General features: G+C 36.0%; 1 protein-coding gene across 1 annotated transcript in view; it reads left to right on the top strand.

The window, feature by feature from the left end:
- Positions 1-19,459, top strand: part of BIRC6 (baculoviral IAP repeat containing 6) — a 245,524-nt gene that overhangs the window by 83,608 nt on the left and 142,457 nt on the right. The window contains exons 24-31 of the mRNA XM_065891330.1: positions 6,176-6,363; positions 7,179-7,502; positions 7,741-7,840; positions 10,092-10,306; positions 10,642-10,850; positions 11,195-11,541; positions 17,859-18,078; positions 18,597-18,730. Coding sequence (XP_065747402.1) covers positions 6,176-6,363; positions 7,179-7,502; positions 7,741-7,840; positions 10,092-10,306; positions 10,642-10,850; positions 11,195-11,541; positions 17,859-18,078; positions 18,597-18,730 — 1,737 coding nt within the window. The remainder of the gene's footprint in view (positions 1-6,175; positions 6,364-7,178; positions 7,503-7,740; positions 7,841-10,091; positions 10,307-10,641; positions 10,851-11,194; positions 11,542-17,858; positions 18,079-18,596; positions 18,731-19,459) is intronic.

Genomic DNA, 19,459 nt, shown 5'->3' with positions numbered 1-19,459 from the left:
TACCTTAATTTTATATGTATTTTAATTCCATGGTTATTATTATAGTTTTTATATTCAGTATTCATTTGGATTTATTTCATAACTCCATTTTCATTTCTCTGTTTCTTTGCTTTTGAGCTTTTCTGTGGTTTGATTTTTCTTTATGTCTGAAAACTCTGTAAGATCACTTTTTTTGTTCTTGTCTACTGATGATGAATTAACTTTGTTTTCTGTAGGAAAATTTCAAATATTTCTTGAAATATTAGATAAATGACAGCCATTATCCATACATAGTATCTGTTTATTTTTTTTATTATTATTTTTTTATTTTTATTTTTTTTTGGCAGTACGTGGGCCTCTCTCTGTTGTGGCCTCTCTCGTTGCGGAGCACAGGCTCCGGACGCGCAGGCTCAATGGCCATGGCTCACGGGCCCAGCCGCTCTGTGGCATGTGGGATCTTCCTGGACCGGGGCATGAACCCGTGTCCCCTGCATCGGCAGGCGGACTCTCAACCACTGCACCACCAGGGAAGCCCTGCATACGTAGTATCTTAAACAATGCGGATGTCCTCTTTAATAACTGATTCCATTTTTATTATAATTATCTAAATTAACTATGGTTTATTATGATACACTTTCTCATAATCTAATAAATTAGTATAATCAATGTCATAGTATCATCTAATTTTCAGTACTTAATTAAATTTTTCTGAACATCATAATAATAACTTTCTACATTTGGCTTGTTTGGATCAAGATATGTCATCTTCATTCTTTTTTTTTAATAAATTTATTTTATTTATTTTAATCTTGGCTGCGTTGGGTCTTCATTGCTGTGCACGGGCCTTCTCTAGTTGCGGCAAGCGGGGGCTACTCTTTGTTGTGGTGTGCGGGCTTCTTATTGCGGTGGCTTCTCTTGTTGTGGAGCATGGGCTCTAGGCACGCGGGCTTCAGTAGTTGTGGCACGTGGGCTCAGTAGTTGTGGCTCGTGGGGTCTAGAGCGCAGGCTCAGTAGTTGTGGCGCATGGGCTTAGTTGCCCCGCAGCATGTGGGATCTTTCTGGACCAAGGCTTGAACCCATGTCCCCTGCATTGGCAGATGGATTCTTAACCACTGCACCACCAGGGAAGCCCCCATCTTCATTCTTGAAGAATATTTCACATGTTACAGAATTGTAAGCCAGCTATTATTTCTTCTAGTTATTTAAAGGTAATCTTTCATTTTACTTTACACTGTTTTTGTTAGACATCACTTGTCAGTCTTATTATTCCTTTTTTAATGTCATTGTCAGTTTTCAAGGTGTTTTTGAGATTCATACTCTTCCCCCACCCTCCTTGATTTCTGCCCTTCACCTCCTTTCTCTCTGTTTTCAGCATTTTTCTCTGATTTCCTACATGTGGTTTCAGTTGTAATTATCCTGGTTGGGATTCACAGAGCTTCTTGAATGCTTACTTCATATCTTCCATCAGCTTTAGAAAGATCTCAGCCATTAACTGTTGAAACACTGCTTCTGCCCTGTTTTTTATCTTCTTTCTTCTTGCATCTCCAGTTTCATGTATGTTACACTTCATCACTATAACTGACATAATTTCAACTTTTAAATCTCTTCTTTTACGATGGGTATTTTCTTCTAATTCATCTTAGTTTAGTCTTTCTCTCTTCTGGTGTGTAATCATTTGTGGGGGAAAAGCTATCTTTCCTTCACTCTACTGCAATGTCACCTCTCTTCAGAATTATGTGTTTGCTATCTGTGTGGGTCATTTCTGTTCCTTTGGTCAGTTTATCTAGCCTTATGCCAGTACCTCATTGTCTTAATTACTGTAACTTTATGTTAAGTCTTAAAATCTGCTACAAATCTACCAACTTTTTTTCTTTTTTGGTAGATTTACAAAATTTATATATGAAGTTTTCATAGTGTTGTGTAGTCATTACCACTAATTCCAGAGCGTTTTAATCACTCCAGAAAGAAACCCTGTAACCGTTAACAGTCACTCCCAATTCCCCTCTCCCCCATCTTCTAGCAATCACTAATCTGTTTTGAGTCTATGGATTTGCCTACCCTGGACATTTCCCATAAATGTGGAATCATATAGTATATGACCTTTTTGTCTGGGTTCTTCCACTTGGTTTAATATTTTCAAGGTTTGTCCATTTAGCATGTCTAAGTACATCATTTTTGTAGCTGAATAATATTCCATTTTATATTTACCACTTAAAATTTTTTTTGGATGTACCACATTTCGTTTATCTGCTCAGCAGTTAATGGACATTTGGGTTGTTTCCTCTTTTTGGCTATTAAGAAAAATACTGCTGTGAACATTTTTGTGTTAAGTGTTCATTGTGATGTATGTTTTCATTTTTCTTGAGTGTATACCTAGGAGTGTAATCCACCAACATTCTTTTTCTTAAAGGTGCTCTTTCATAAAGATTCTGGGTCTTTTGTATTTCCATTTTTTCCAGCTTTATTGAAATATAAATGACATACAACAGTGAGCAAGTTTAAGGTGTACAGTGTGTTGTTTTGAAAAATTTATATATTGTAAAATGATTCCCTCCATAGCATTAGCTAATACCTTCATCACGTCACAGAATTACTATTTCTTTTTTGTGGTGAGAACATTTAAGATTTACTCTCTTTGTAACTTTCAAGTATATAACACAGTATTATGATCTATAATCAATGTGCTGTACATTAGATCTCAGTAATTCCATTTAAATTTTAGAATTGGATTGATAATTTATACTCAAAAAACGTATTGTATTTTAATATGGGATTTGAATATAAGTCAGTTTGGGAGGATTGACATCTTAACATTAAGACTTCCAGTCCATTAACATGGTAATATTCTTTAGTATATATTTATGCTAAATTAGGTATTCCATTTATCTTGGTGATGTCTTATAGTTCTTGGTGCACTAGAAGTTTTGCACATCCTTTTTAGATTTGTACCTAGCTATTTGAATTTTTATGCTATTATAAGTGCTATTTTTCTTAATTTTATTTCCAGGTTTTTCTTGCTGGTCTATAGAAGTATAATTGATCTGTGTATATTAATCTCATACCTGGTGACACTGCTATATTAACTTATTAATTCTTGTAGATTGTACATTCTTAGGGATTTTTTTTTAGGGAGTTTAAATATACACAATTATATCATCTGTTAATAAAGAGATTTTTACTTTGTTGTTGTTCTAGTTGTTATATCTTTTATTTCTTTTTCTTGCTCTGTCATGCTTCCTAGGACTTCCTGCATTTATACTGAATAGAAATGGTGATAGTAGTCATCTTTTTCTTGTTCTCACCTCTGTTTTTTTATATCTAGTTTTAGAGGCTCTTAGTATAAAAATAGGAAATGATATTGAAAACTCTATGCAAAAGATTTAAAAATTAGTTTTATAGTAGCAGGATGACTTATTTTTCTTGGGTTGTTTATGTCTCTTAACGTGTTTCTTGTGACTTAGCTCATTTTCCTTTAAATATTATTTGGGCATTAGATTTTTAAAATCAGTAAAGGGCTAAAATACACATGGTTAATATTGAAAAACCACTTAAATTACCCCAAAGTACAAGTACAACATAAATGCCTTAGTAAGTCTAATAATTTTCCCTCTAGAGTTGGAATGAACTGCTGTTGCTTTGGTGGAACACTTGATGGAGCAAATGGATTTCATTTTGCAGCACACAGCTTATATGAGTTATGATTGCTCTTTCTTTGCCCAAGCTTATATAGTTGAATTTGTGCAAGTTAAATGAGGTGTATGATGGCTACACTGTAATGATCATGTTTTTTTTTTAAGTTGAGGAGAGTTTTAATTGTTAAGAGGCTATGCACAGTTTTGTTGTTATTTCAATCTTGTGATTATAGCTTAGTTTTTAAAAATAGTTTATTTGAATTCTGGCATAATATAGTCATTGTTAGATGTTAAGATAGGCTGTCAGATTACCTTTTTTCTCCCCTTTTCAGGTATTTATGAGCAGGTTACTTCCCTCAACTTTATTTTATTTATTTTTATTTTTATTGGAGTATAGTTGATTTAAAATGTTGTGTTAGTTTCTGCCATATAGTTCCCTCAATTTTAGATACATTATCTGTAAAATGGGATAACATATTACCTACTCATGTGCCATTGCAAAGATTAAATGAGTTGATGTAAGTCCCATGCTTAGCACTATGCCTCACGTTAGGTTTGATTTCACACAGCCCTTGGTTCTAACCCTAGTTCTACCATTAGGTAACTTTACAGGGTAACTTCTCTGAGCCATTCTTTACTTAATCAACTAAAGACCAGAATCATAGTACCTGCCCTTCAGGGTTCATTTGTTGAATGTAGTAATTAACTAAAACAGTGTAAGGTAGTAGGTAATACATACTAAACATTTGTTATTATTGTAGCAGTTATCTTTCCTTAATATAAGTAAGTCTTTCTCTTACTTCACTTAGTATAATAATCTCCAGGTCCATCCATGTTGCTGCATATGGCATTATTTCATTCTTTTTCATGGATGAGTAGTATTCCATTGTATATATGTACCACATCTTCTTTATCCATTCATCTGTTGATGGACATTTAGGTTGCTTCCATGTCTTGGCTATTGTAAATAGCGCAGCCATGAACATTGGGGTGCACGTATCTTTTCAAATTAGAGTTTTCTCTGGATGTATGTCCAGGAGTGGGATTGCCGAATCATATGGCAATTCTATTTTTAGTTTTTTAAGGAACCTACATACTGTTTTGCATAGTGGCTGCACCAGTTCACATTCCCACCAACAGTGTAGGAGTAGGAGGGTTCCCTTTTCTCCACACCCTCTCCAGCATTTGTTATTTGTAGACTTTTTAATGATGGCCATTCTGACCAGTGTGAGGTGGTACCTCATTGTAGTTTTGTTTTGCATTTCTCTAATTATTAGTGATGTTGAACATATTTTCTTGTGCCTATTGGCCATCTGTATGTCTTCTTTGGAGAAATGTCTATTTAGGTCTTCTGCCCATTTTTTGATTGGGTTGTTTGTTTTCTTGTTATTGAATTGTATGAGCTGTTTGTATATTTTGGAAATTAAGCCCTTGTTTATCACATCGTTTGCAAATATTTTCTTATAGGTTGTCTTTTTGTTTTGTTTATGGTTTCCTTTGCTGTGCAAAAGCCTATAAGTTTGATTAGGTCCCATTTGTTTATTTTTGCTTTTATTTCTATTGCCTTGGGAGACATTGGTACGATTTATGTCAGAGAATGTTTTGCCTGTGATCTCTTCTGGGAGTTTTATGGTGTCATGTCTTATATTTAAGTCTTTCAGCCATTTTGAGTTTATTTTTGTATATGGTGTGAGGGTGTGTTCTAACTTCATTGATTTACATGGGGCTGTCCACCTTTCCCAGCACCACTTGCTGAAGAGACTGTCTTTTCTCCATTGTATGTTCTTGCCTCCTTTGTCGAAGATTAATTGTGTGAGTTTAGGAAATTAAGTTTTTATTTCAGCTTTTTCCAAAATGTTTTACACAGATACTGGTAAATATATCATGGGAAAAAAATTCTTTTATGCTGTATATTTGAATAACATTGAAAAGAGGGGTGAAAAAATTTTAACTTTGTGCGATTCCATAGACCTGTAATGATGATAATGTTCATGGGTAAGCAGTATGTGCCAGACTTATTTGACTGTGCATCTGACATGCTTCTCCTCTTCTTAGTGTTCTGAGGAGCATATGGTAGGAAACGTTGCTTTGCATATTCTTTGTGGGCAAGATTCTCTTTCCCAGGCTATGCTTTAAATGAGGAAATAGGTGTTGTCAGTTTTGTTAAATGATGTTCTTGGAATTGAAAGTTGTTTGAGCTTTTTAGGGGACGGAGAAGAAGTTGGTGTTGCTGTAAGAAACTTAGTAAAGGAAACTCAGCCTGTTTCTTATGCTCAAATTGCGTAAGAGTTTAGCCATGTTAAATGAAATTTCTTCCATGCTGACAATATTTTTAAACTCAAAAGCATACTAATTTTTCTTTGATCAAAAGTCATTCCTGGATCCCTTATACTTGAATACTATTATTATTGATATACTTTTACCATTAAGATTGCCTCTAAAGAATCTTATTTTTAAAGGAAAATTAACTGTAGTTTTAGTGTGAAAGTAGTATATACTTTGTATATGTTTCTCTGTGAACCTTTTCTTCATCCTGTTTCTTTTCCCCCCTTGTCTTATGCCAGTGAGTTCCTTCGGGGTTACTCCTGCAGTAGGTGGACTATCATCTGGGACAGTTGGGGAAGCTTCGACAGCCCTGAGTTCAGCAGCCCAGGTAGCTTTGCAGTCTCTCTCTCATGCAATGGCTTCAGCCGAGCAACAGCTACAGGTGCTGCAAGAGAAACAGCAGCAGCTTTTGAAGCTTCAGCAACAGGTTGGAGACTATTTGGCTCTTTGTTCATGCTGTCTCTAAACTTCAAAAGCTGAAAAACTGTAAAAATGACCATTATTTTTGTAAAGGTTGACCGATCTGAGCTAATCATTTTCTACAAAAATTGAGGTAACATCTTTGTGATGTACTTAAATTTTTAAAACTTATATAAATGCATTTTCTTTGATACATATCTGGGGGTATATAATTGATATTTTCTTTGCAGTCTTTAAGTAAGTTCCATTCTTTACTCTGTTTATAAACACTCTTGGTCAAACATAAGAGCTAAAAGTTACTATTTTAATGGATTGAAAAACCTAAAACAACATTTTAAAGACCAATTAACTTAACGTGAATTAAAATTTACTAATAATAGCAGATGTTTTGGAAACTTCATACAATTCCTGGTGACAAATTGTATCAGGTTAGGCAGCGTGAGAATCCATTTCCTGTTAATATTTTGTTTTGAGGAGAACTTTCTTTCCTTATTTACATTTAATTGTTCTGGTTCCTTTCCGCCTTTGCTTTGAGAAATTCCTATTTCCCAAATACTCAGGAAAGTTTATATCAAATATTTAAGGAAGTATGTGTGTGTGTGTGTATTATACACACACACACACACACACACACACTCACACACACACACATATATCGCATAGAAGTACTCCATGTTGAGTCCATTTTTTACTTAATTTCCTTTTTATTGAACTAGGATACAGTTAATCATGTTTATTTTCACAATATATACCCACGTAGTATTCCCCACAATTTAGATAGGCAGGATTAGTCTATATTTGTTGCTTTTACTTCTTTTACAGAAAGCGAAGCTGGAAGCCAAGTTACATCAGACAACAGCTGCAGCAGCTGCAGCAGCATCAGCAGCATCAGCAGTAGGTCCTGTTCACAACTCTGTGCCTTCCAACCCAGTGGCAGCCCCTGGATTCTTCATCCATCCATCTGATGTTATTCCACCCACTCCAAAAACAACACCACTTTTTATGACTCCACCACTCACCCCACCCAATGAAGCAGTTTCCGTTGTGATTAATGCCGAACTTGCACAGCTTTTCCCAGGCTCAGTTATTGATCCCCCAGCAGTCAATCTTGCTGCACATAACAAAAATTCCAACAAGTCCAGAATGGTAAATTACTATATTTTAAATAGGTGTTCGCTTAGACATTTAAAAGTATTTTGATGTATACGCTAACTTTAGAAAGCAAAGTTTTATTACGTTAACTTGTTATATCAAATTAGATTATTTTATTTAATGTTACAGAATATACATCTGGAAATGGGACTTGTTAACTTTATATTATGGTTATTAGTTTTTATAGAGCAAGAGTGATATCAATATAGAGTTATACTTTCTTCTTTTCTAGAATCCACTTGGCTCTGGTCTAGCCCTTGCAATTTCTCATGCTTCACATTTTCTTCAGCCTCCCCCTCACCAGTCCATTATTATAGAACGGATGCATTCAGGTAATCTTTGATTTGCTTAAAATATTCTTTTTGCCTTGTCTGCTGGCCCTTTGAAGACTTAATATTTTGTAGTTTGATTTTCCTGTGCAAATAAATCACATCTGCTCTTGGGAAAGTGCTTTTTACCAAGAATAAGCATTACATAAGGCTCAAGCTGTGAGCTTACCAAGTTGAATGGAAGAGTGGTGCTGAGTGGTTTCATTAATTGTATCCAAACAGTGGATTTCTTCTGTATAAGAATCTCACCTGGGGCTTCCCTGCTGGTGCAGTGGTTGAGAATCCACCTGCCAATGCAGGAGACACGGGTTCAAGCCCTGGTCTGGGAAGATCCCACATGCCATGGAGCAGCTAAGCCCGTGAACCGCAACTACTGAGCCTGCGCTCTAGAGCCCACGACCCACAACTGTTGAAGCCCGCGTGCCTAGAGCCCGTGCTCTGCAACGAGAGAAGCCACTGCAATGAGAAGCCCGCACACCGCAATGAAGAGTAGCCCCTGCTCACCGCAGCTAGAGAAAAGCCCACACGCAGCAGCGAAGACCTAATGCAGTCAAAAATTAATTAATTAAAAAAAAAAAAAAAAAAAAGAATCTCGTCTGTTGAACTATGGTTGACATAAATATCTGTCTTTATTGTAGCTGCTCAATTACCATTACACTAAAAATTATGCTTAAAGAAGTATTCATTAAGACTAGCATTCTAATGTTGGAACCATTTTTTGAGAATAGCTGACAAGATTACTGCTAATTAAAATAACTGAGTAGGATTACTAACATTTCATGGTCTCTGGATAGTTCAAATTTTACTTAGGCTTGTACCATGCTTATATGCTACAGACCTGTGATCAGGATAGTTACTTTTAATTAGAGCATGTTTACTAATACACTGTAGGCAATATTTGCCTCATTATCCTACCAAGTGTTATTTCTGGGCTTGACCAGCAGCAGAATTTAACGAAGTCCTTAGGTGTGTTTTATAGGAAGAATTAACATGAATATAGTGCATACTGGATCACTTTTCATCATATGAAGAGTTGAACCATATTTGCTTTATTGCAGTGGGTTGTTTCCTCTTTGGAAAAGAGAGTTTTAAAAATTAAAGTGTTACATGCTGTTTTCTGCCCAACTAATCATTCATTGGTAACAGTAATTAGTGTTCATGGCATATAGACTTGAAATTCCAGTCTTTATGAAATGTGAGCAGTTGTTTACACTATGATTTGGTTTTCTATCTGTGGACTCGACTGTGGCACGTAAGCCCCCCAAAGGGGGGAGAATTATGTTTTTTGTTCAGTAGTCTTTCTCTTTAGGAAAATACTGCCTTGTTTTCCTTAAAATGGCTCTATGGAGATGGCACTAGTCCTACAAGTTAAATTTAGTTGGGTTCCTTCACTGTAAAATGTAACTGGTAAGGTTACTATCTGCCCCTAACACAATAAAGAAGAAAAATAAGTAGGATTTTTATTAATGCCTGCTGTTTCACTAATTGAACTTATTCCTGAAATGTGTGTGAGTTGAGAGATGCAAATCTGCTCCTCTGTTTCTCTCAGATCATTCTTTTGTTAATATATGAGCTTACACATAAAAGACATACTGTCTCTTTAGTGTGGCCCTTAAGAGTAAGCCTTCTTCTTCATTTGGTACTGAGCTGAAGAGACAGTGATGTGTCAGTATGGGAGGGAAGCATTGTTTGTAAGTAAGTTTTATCTGTCTCCATTGGAGGACCTTCCTCAGAGATTTTTTAGTGTGGTAGTAATGACTACATGCGATTTCAGCCTTACGCTTGTCCTTTACATCTTAACCCAAATGTAAGATGCAACTCCAAAAGATGTTAAATAAGGCTTAAGAAAACCAAAATCAAATAATAAAATTTGGTATCAATAATAAATACATTTAGTTGTAAAATTAAAAGACCAAATGACTGAAAGAAGAACCGATAGGTGCTTCATTGAATTAATCTATATTTTTGCTGATTTACCTTTTTTTGCTCTAAAGTTTTAAAATAAGCTTATATGTACAGTTGATTGCCTTCACAGTAACAAACTTATTCTTGTATATTTTTTACTTAAATCTTGGGGTTCAAACTAATATAAATTGAGGTTTTAGACAGTTTTTGAATGAGAATTATTAACATTTCTTCTTGTTTATAGTTTAGTGAGTTGATTTCCTATTTTAAGATGAATGTTCCAGAGTGTGTCTTTTGGTTAATTGATACATGGTATTTTGTGTCAGCTGTTGCTCTCTATTTCTCATAGGAGCAAGGAGATTTGTGACCTTGGATTTTGGTAGACCAATACTGTTGACAGACGTATTGATTCCCACTTGTGGAGACTTGGCCTCCTTGTCAATTGACATTTGGACATTAGGAGAAGAGGTTGATGGGAGGCGATTGGTAGTGGCAACAGATATAAGCACCCATTCACTAATTCTTCATGATTTGATACCACCTCCAGTGTGTAGATTCATGAAGGTAAAGAACTTCAAGAAAATGAATTGATATGCCTTCCATGTTTCTGATAAGTTATGGAAAATATTCAGACATATAATTTAAAAGTATCCTTACAGCACAGGGAACCATATTCAATATCCTGTGGTAAACCATAATGGAAAAATTATGTATAACTGAATCACTTTGCTGTACAGCAGAAATTAACACAACATTGTAATTCAACTACACTTCAATTAAAAAATAAAAACAAAAGTATCTTTTTATAATTTATAATATAATTATCTTTTAAAATACACGACTCAGATTTTTATTGTGGTAGATGGGTGGTTATGTATATTTATAAGTTTTCATTTCAGATCACTGTCATTGGACGCTATGGAAGTACAAATGCCAGAGCTAAAATCCCATTAGGATTTTACTATGGTCATACCTATATCTTGCCTTGGGAGAGTGAACTGAAATTAATGCATGATCCTCTGAGGGGAGAGGGAGAATCTGCAAACCAACCAGAAATTGACCAGCATTTAACAATGATGGTTGCTCTACAGGAGGATATACAGTGCAGGTTAGTAGAAAATTGCAATATATTTTAGTCTTATTGAAACCCTATATTTTCTATAATGTCTCCCACATACTTGTCAAGAAATGACTTTTCATAAGTGTATAGAAAAGAGAAAAAGGCAGTAGGACACTAGCATGTTACAATAATGTTTAATGCATTAATATATTGTGATTAAATAATTGGATCTATTTTTTTTAGTACTTACCAATTGATGAATTGACATTGATTAATTCTTTTTAATGGTTTAATGGTGTTAACTTGTTTTAGAGATTTAATTTTAGTGTGTATTCGTACATGTATGTCAAAGAGAACATTGCAGGAATTATTCATTTATTTTTTACTTACAGGTATAACTTGGCTTGTCATCGACTAGAAACTCTTTTGCAAAGTATTGATCTTCCTCCTCTCAACAGTGCTAACAATGCACAGTACTTTTTGAGAAAGCCAGACAAGGCCGTCGAGGAGGACAGCAGAGTCTTTTCTGCCTATCAGGACTGTATTCAGCTACAGCTTCAACTAAATTTGGCTCATAATGCAGTGCAGAGGCTCAGAGTAGCTCTTGGAGCAAGTAGGAGGATGTTGAATGAAACTTCAGACCCAAAAGATTTAATTCAGACGTCTTCCACAGAGCAGTTACGTACTATCATCAGATATTTATTGGACACTTTGCTCAGCCTTCTTCACTCTTCCAATGGTTTGTATTTGACTTAAGTATTTAAAAAGGCCGGAAATATATTTGATGTGATTTTGTTGCATGTTTTGTTGTATTCATATTTCCTGGGTTCTGTTTATTTTGGTATCCTTTCTGATGTATTTATGTAATGTGTTTTTAGGTTAATTCATTTTTTCCCCTTATTTTTGTTTTTCTTAAATAGATTATTTTTTAAATTTTTTGAATTTTACTTTACTTTTTTTATACAGCAGGTTCTTATTAGTAATCCATTTTATACACATTAGTGTATACATGTCAATCCCAGTCTCCCAATTCATCCCACCCCCCCAGCCGCTTTCCCCACTTGGTGTCCATACATTTGTTCTCTACATCTGTGTCTCTATTTCTCCCCTGCAAACTGGTTCATCTGTACGATTTTTCTAAGTTCCACATATATGCGTTAATATACGATATTTGTTTTTCTCTTTCTGACTTACTTCACTCTGTATGACAGTCTCTAGATCCATCCACGTCTCTACAAATGACCTAATTTCGTTGCTTTTTATGGCTGAGGAATATTCCATTGTATATACGTACCACATCTTCTTTATCCATTCGTCTGTCGATGGGCATTTAGGTTGCTTCCATGACCGGGCTATTGTAAATAGTGCTGCAGCTATTGTAAATAGTGCTTCCATGACCGGGCTATTGTAAATAGTGCTGCAGTGTGTCTTCTTGAATTATGGTTTTCTCTGGGTATATGCCCAGTAGTGGTATTGCTGGATCATATGGTAATTCTATTTTTAGCTTTTTAAGGAACCTCCATACTGTTCTCCATAGTGGCTGTATCAATTTACATTCCCACCAACAGTGCAAGAGGGTTCCCTTTTCTCCACACCCTCTCCAGCATTTGTTGTTTGTAGATTTTCTGATGATGCCCATTCTAACTGGTGTGAGGTGATACCTCACTGTAGTTTTGTTTTGCATTTCTCTAATAATTAGTGATGTTGAGCAGCTTTTCATGTGCTTCTTGGCCATTTGTATGTCTTCTTTGGAGAAATGTCTATTTAGGTCTTCTGCCCTTTGTTTTTTTTTTTTTTTTTTTTTTTTGCGGTATGCGGGCCTCTCACTGTTGTGGCCTCTCCCGTTGCCGAGCACAGGCTCCGGACGCGCAGGCTCAGCGGCCATGGCTAACGGGCCCAGCTGCTCCACGGCATGTGGGATCTTCCCGGACCGGGGCATGAACCTGTGTCCCATGCATCGGCAGGCGGACTCTCAACCACTGCGCCACCAGGGAAGCCCTTCTGCCCATTTTTTGATTGGGTTGTTTGTTTTTATAATATTGAGCTGCATGAGCTGTTTATATATTTTGGAGATTAATCCTTTGTCCGTTGATTCGTTTGCAAATATTTTCTCCCATTCTGAGGGTTGTCTTTGTTTATGGTTTACTTTGTTGTGCAAAAGCTTTGAAGTTTCATTAGGTCCCATTTGTTTATTTTTGTTTTCATTTCCATTTGTCTAGGAGGTGAATCAGAAAAGATCTTGCTGTGATTTATGTCAAAGAGTGTTCTTCCTGTGTTTTCCTCTAAGAGTTTCGTAGTGTCCGGTCTTACGTTTAGGTCTTTCATCCATTATGAGTTTATTTTTGTGTATGGTGTTAGGGAGTGTTCTAATTTCATTCTTTTACATGTAGCTGTCCAGTTTTCCCAGCACCACTTATTGAAGAGACTGTCTTTTCTCATTGTGTATCCTTGCCTCCTCTGTCATAGATTAGTTGACCATAGGTGCGTGGGTTTACCTCTGGACTTTCTATCTTGTTCCATTGATCTATGTTTATGTTTTTGTGACAGTACTATATAATCTTGATTTCTGTAGCTTGATAGTATAGTCTGAAGTCAGGGAGTCTGATTCATCAAGCTCTGGTTTTTTCCCTCAAGACTGCTTTAGCTATTCGGGGTCTTTTGTGTCTCCCTCCAGATTTTAAGATTTTTTGTTCTAGTTCCGTAAAAAATGCTATTGGTAATTTGATCGGGGTTGCATTGAATCTGTAGATTGCTTTGGGTAATATAGTCATTTTCACAACATTGATTCTTCCAATCCAAGAACATGGTATATCTCTCCATCTGTTGGTATCATCTTTAATTTCTTTCATCAGTGTCTTACAGTTTTCGGCATAGAGGTCTTTTGTCTCCCTAAGTAGGTTTATTCCTAGGTATTTTATTCTTTTTGTTGCAGTGGTAGATGGGAGTGTTTCCTTAATTTCTCTTTCAGATTTTTCATCATTAGTGTATAGGAATGCAAGAGATTTCTGTGCGTTAATTTTGTATCCTGCAACTTTACCAAATTCATTGATTAGCTCTAGTAGTTTTCTGGTGGCATCTTTAGGATTCTCTATGTATAGTATCATGTCATCTGCAAACAGTGACAGTTTAACGTCTTCTTTTCCAATTTGTATTCCTTTTATTTCTTTTTCTTCTCTGATTGCTGTGGCTAGGCCTTTCCAAAACTGTTGAATAATAGTGGCGAGAGTGGACATCCTTGTTTTGTTCCTGATCTTAGAGGAAATGCTTTCAGTTTTTCACCATTGAGAATAATGTTTGCTGTGGGTTTGTCGTATATGGCCTTTATTATGTTGAGGTAGGTTCCCTCTGTGCCCATTTTCTGGAGAGTTTTTGTTATATATGGGTGTTGAATTTTGTCAAAAGTTTTTCTGCATCTATTCAGATGATCCTATGGTTTTTATTCTTCAATTTGTTAATATGGTGAATCACATTAATTGATTTGTGTATATTGAAGAATCCTTGCATCCCTGGGTTAAAACCCACTTGATCATGGTGTATGATCCTTTTAATGTGTTGTTTGATTCTGTTGCTAGTATTTTGCTGAGGAGTTTTTCATCTATATTCATCAGTGATATTGGTCTGTAATTTTCTCTTTTTTTTGTAGTATCTTTGTCTGGTTTTGCTATCAGGATGATGGTGGCCTCATAGAAAGAGTTTGGGAGTGTTCCTCCCTCTGCAATTTTTGGAAGAGCTTGAGAAGGGTAGGTGTTAGCTCTTCTCTAAATGCTTGATAGAATTCACCTGTGAAGCCATCTGGTCATGGACTTTTGTTTGTTGGAAGATTTTTAATCACAGTTTCAATTTTATTACTTGTGATTGGTCTGTTCATATTTTCTATTTCTTCCTGATTCAGTCTGGGAGGTTATACTTCTCTAAGAATTTGTCCATTTCTTCCAGGTTGTCCATTTTATTGGCATGCAGTTGCTTGTAGTAGTCTCTTAGGATGCTTTGTATTTCTGTGGTGTCTGTTGTAACTTCTCCTTTTTCATTTGTAATTTTATTGATTTGAGTCCTCTCCCTCTTTTTCTTGATGAGTCTGGCTAATGGTTTATCAATTTTGTTTATGTCCTCAAAGAACCAGCTTGTAGTTTATTGATCTTTGCTATTATTTTCTTTGTTTCTATTTCATTTATTTCTGCTCTGATCTTTATGATTTCTTTCCTTCTGCTAATTTTGGGTTTTGTTTGTTCTTTCTCTAGTTCCTTTAGGTGTGAGGTTAGATTGTTTATTTGAGATTTTTCTTGTTTCTTGAGGTAGGCCTGTACAGCTGTAAACTTCCCTCTTAGAACTGCTTTTGCTGCATCCCATAGGTTTTGGAACGTCGTGTTTTCTTTGTCATTTGTCTCTAGGTATTTTTTGATTTCCTGTTTGATTTCTTCAGTGATCTCTTGGTTATTTAGTAACGTATTGTTTAGCATCCATGTGTTTGTGTTTTTTATGTTTTTCTCCTTGTAATTCATTTGTGTAATCTCATAGCATTGTGGTCAGAAAAGATGCTTGATATGATTTCAATTTTCTAAAATTTACTGAGGCTTGATTTGTGACCCACGATGTGATCTATCCTGAGGAATGTTCCATGCACACTTGAGAAGAAAGTGTGTTCTGGTGTTTTTGGATTGAATGTCCTATAAATATCAATTAAATCTGTCTGGTCTGTTGTGTCATTTAAAGCTTCTGTTTCCTTATTTATTTTCATTTTGGATGATCTGTCCATTGGTGTAAGTGAGGTGTTAAAGTCCCCCACTATTATTGTGTTACTGTCGATTTCCTCTTTTATAGATGTTAGCAGTTGCCTTATATATTGAGGTGCTCCTATGTTGGGTGCACATATATTTATAATTATATCTTCTTCTTGGATTGATCCCTTGATCATTATGTAGTGTCCTTCCTTGTCTCTTGTAACATTCTTTATTTTAAAGTCGATTTTATCTGATAATGAATATTGCTACTGCAGCTTTCTTTTTTTTTTGCCATACGCGGGCCTCTCACTGTTGTGGCCTCCCCCGTTGCGGAGCACAGGCTCCAGACGCACAGGCTCAGCGGCCATGGCTCACGGGCCCAGTTGCTCCACGGCCTGTGGGATCTTCCCAGACCGGGGCACGAACCCGCGTCCCCTGCATCGGCAGGCGGACTCTGAACCACTGCGCCACCAGGGAAGCCCTGCAGATTGCTTTTGATTGCCATTTGCATGGAATATCTTTTTCCATCCCCTCACTTTCAGTCTGAATGTGTCCTTAGGTCTGAAGTGGGTCTCTCGTAGACAGCATATATGTGGGTCTTGTTTTTGTTTTTTTTCTTCGGTGCACGGGCCTCTCACCGCTGCGGCCTCTCCCGCTGCGGAGCACAGGCTCCGGACACGCACACTCAGCGGCCATGGCTCCCGGGCCCAGCTGCTCCATGGCATGTGGGATCCTCCCAGAGGGTCTTGTTTTTATATCCATTCAGCAAGCCTGTGTCTTTTGGTTGGAGCATTTAATCCATTAACGTTTAAGGTAATTATCGATATGTATGTTCCTGTGACCATTTTATTAATTGTTTTGGGTTTGTTTTTTGTAGGTCCTTTTCTTCTCTTGTGTTTCCCATGTAGAGAAGTTCCTTTAGTATTTTTTGTAGAGCTGGTTTTATGGTGCTGAATTTTCTTAGCTTTTGCTTGTCTGTAAAGCTTTTGATTTCTCCATGGGAGCTGAATGAGATCCTTGCTGGGTAGAGTAATCTTGGTTGTAGGTTCTTCCCTTTCATCACTTCAAGTATATTATGCCACTCCCTTCTGGCTTGTAGAGTTTTTGCTGAGAAATCAGCTGTTAACGTTATGGGAGTTCCTTTGTGTGTCATTTGTCGTTTTTCCCTTGCTGCTTTTAATAATTTTTCTTTGTCTTTAATTTTTGCCAATTTGATTACTGTGTGTCTCGGCGTGTTTCTCCTTGGGTTTGTCCTGTATGGGACTTGCTGCGCTTCCTGGACTTGGGTGGCTATTTCCTTTCCCATGTTAGGGAAGTTTTCAATTACAGTCTCTTCAAATATTTTTTCAGGTCCTTTCTCTCTCTTCTCCTTCTGAGACCCCTATAATGCGAATGTTGTTGTGTTTAATGTTGTCCCAGAGGTCTCTTAGGCTCTCTTCCTTTCTTTTCATTCTTTTTTCTTTATTCTGTTCCGCAGCAGTGAATTCCACCATTCTGTCTTCCAGGTCACTTATCCATTCTTCTGCCTTAATTATTCTGCTGTTGATTCCTTCTAGTGTAGGAATCACTTACTGTATTGTTCGTCTCTGTTTGTTTGTTCTTTAATTCTTCTAGGACTTTGTTAAACATTTCTTGCGTCGTTTCGATCTTTGCCTCCATTCTTTTTCCGAGGTCCTGGATCATCTTCACTATCATTATTCTGAATTCTTTTTCTGGAAGGTTGCCTATTTTCATTTAGTTGTTTTTCTGGGGTTTTATCTTGTTCCTTCATCTGGTACATAGCCCTCTGCCTTTTCATTTTGTCTATCTTTCTGTGAATGTGGTTTTTGTTCCACAGGCTGCAGGATTGTAGTTCTTGTTTCTGCTGTCTATCCTCTGGTGGAGAGGCTATCTCTTAAATAGATTTTTGATGATTTTTTTCTTGAGTTTCTGCTATTGATGTGTCACATCATTGTGTTACTAGCAAAATAATAAATAATGTTTGAAAGTGCAACAGTGAAAACTGTTAATAAATTGCTAATCTAATACAGAACTGTCATTTTCTAACCAGGAGCTATTTTTGATTATTATATATGATGTAATGTGCGCACACGCACACACAGCCATCTGATACACTGAACTCCACAGAAAAAGAAACATAATTGATATAATTGCTAATTCTTCTTTTCTCCAAGTATTTGACAGTTAAAATTCTACATGGAAGGAGTAAATAAATGAATAGGAAAATAAATAGACCAAAAATATGCTGGTAAAGAGGAAAGCCTGTCTAGGGATGCTGATGTTGATACTACAGCATGCTCTTAAATAGGAAATTTTACTGTTTTCTTTCTTGTAATAGGACACTCTGTTCCTGCAGTTTTGCAGAGTACATTCCATGCCCAGGCCTGTGAAGAGCTTTTTAAACACCTGTGCATCAGTGGAACCCCAAAGATACGGTTACATACTGGTCTTCTACTGGTTCAACTCTGTGGTGGTGAAAGATGGTGGGGCCAGTTTCTTTCTAATGTTCTTCAGGAACTGTACAATTCAGAGCAACTTCTCATCTTTCCACAGGATAGGTAGGTCAGAAAATATTGGAGTAATTTGTTATTAGTGACTTATGCTTCCCGCAGTGTTCAGATTTGGAAATCTTATGTATGTGGATACCGAGTGTGGAGAAATGAACTAAAGCCTGTCTTTTCACAGTTTGAGGAATGCCCAGTGAAGGGCATTTTGAAGAAGATTCTACATGATGTAACTGGACTATATTCTTTAGTTTCCTAACTGAATCTGTGGAGTTTATAGATCTGTGTTTACAAATATTTCCTATCAGATCATGTTATTTTATGTATCAAATTTATATTTTTGAGTCTATTATACAGTTCTCTCTAGTTGATTTCTTGTAGATAAAATTAGAAAATATAAGCAGTAGCTGAAAAAGAGCTAATTTTAACATTATACTTCCAGATATAAATCTTACTAATAACCAGATAGTCTATCATTACTCTCTTAGATTACAAAGTGAATTAATTTTAAGATGAACACTTAGAGTGATTCATATTGGCTACTTTCTTTGTATCTTTGTTTTTTTTTTTAGGGTCTTCATGTTACTTTCCTGCATTGGTCAGAGATCACTTAGTAATAGTGGAGTATTAGAAAGCTTACTTAATCTGTTGGATAATTTACTGTCACCTCTTCAGCCGCAGTTACCCATGCATAGGAGGACAGAAGGTATTATTTAAATTAGTGATCTTTAGTAAAGACGTAAGATTCCTGTAAATACTGCTTGTATGAAATGAGTAGAGTCTGAAATACTTACTTTACTATTCATTTTGCTGCACACTTTACTATTTTTATGACGTAGACTTTTTAGAATGATCAGCCTTCGTGTGATTGACTGCCATATGGTTACCGCTTTTTAAAAATATGTTACCTTTTCTTTATGTGAGTTTTGAACTTGGGAATTGTTGTGGGTATGTTGTTTTTATACTATCATAGATAAAATCAAACTCTTGTGTTTAAGCTTTAAGGCAGCATTGCTGTTCTCATCATGGATAATGAGCTTCATTTGAGCAAGAAAATTGTTATTGGAATGAAAACTTTAGAGCAGAGTTTAAAACTGTATGAATCGTAACTTGAGAGACTTTTTAAATTTCAGTCACCTGTAAGTCTAAGAATAGCCTCTTATACCTTGTTTTCTAGTTTATAAGTTATTACCTGTTAGATTCAAGCTACACTTATGAATCTATTTTTGTACCAAGAAGCATTTGTCATGTCTTCCATTTGATTTGATGTGTTACTTCATTTTTGGCCATAGGTTTCAGTTTTGAGGCTTACTATAAATAAATATTAGTGTTCATAATTATATGGTGTGTTTTGGATTTACAAAATGTCTTAATTTTATAATTATTTTATCAGACTTCATTAGGATTCTTAGAGTCACCTGATTATTTTTTCTCC

This window comes from Phocoena phocoena, chromosome 14, assembly GCF_963924675.1.
Source record: "Phocoena phocoena chromosome 14, mPhoPho1.1, whole genome shotgun sequence".
NCBI classification, from domain to species: Eukaryota; Metazoa; Chordata; class Mammalia; order Artiodactyla; family Phocoenidae; genus Phocoena; species Phocoena phocoena.
This window is presented reverse-complemented; position numbering and strand designations above follow the sequence as displayed.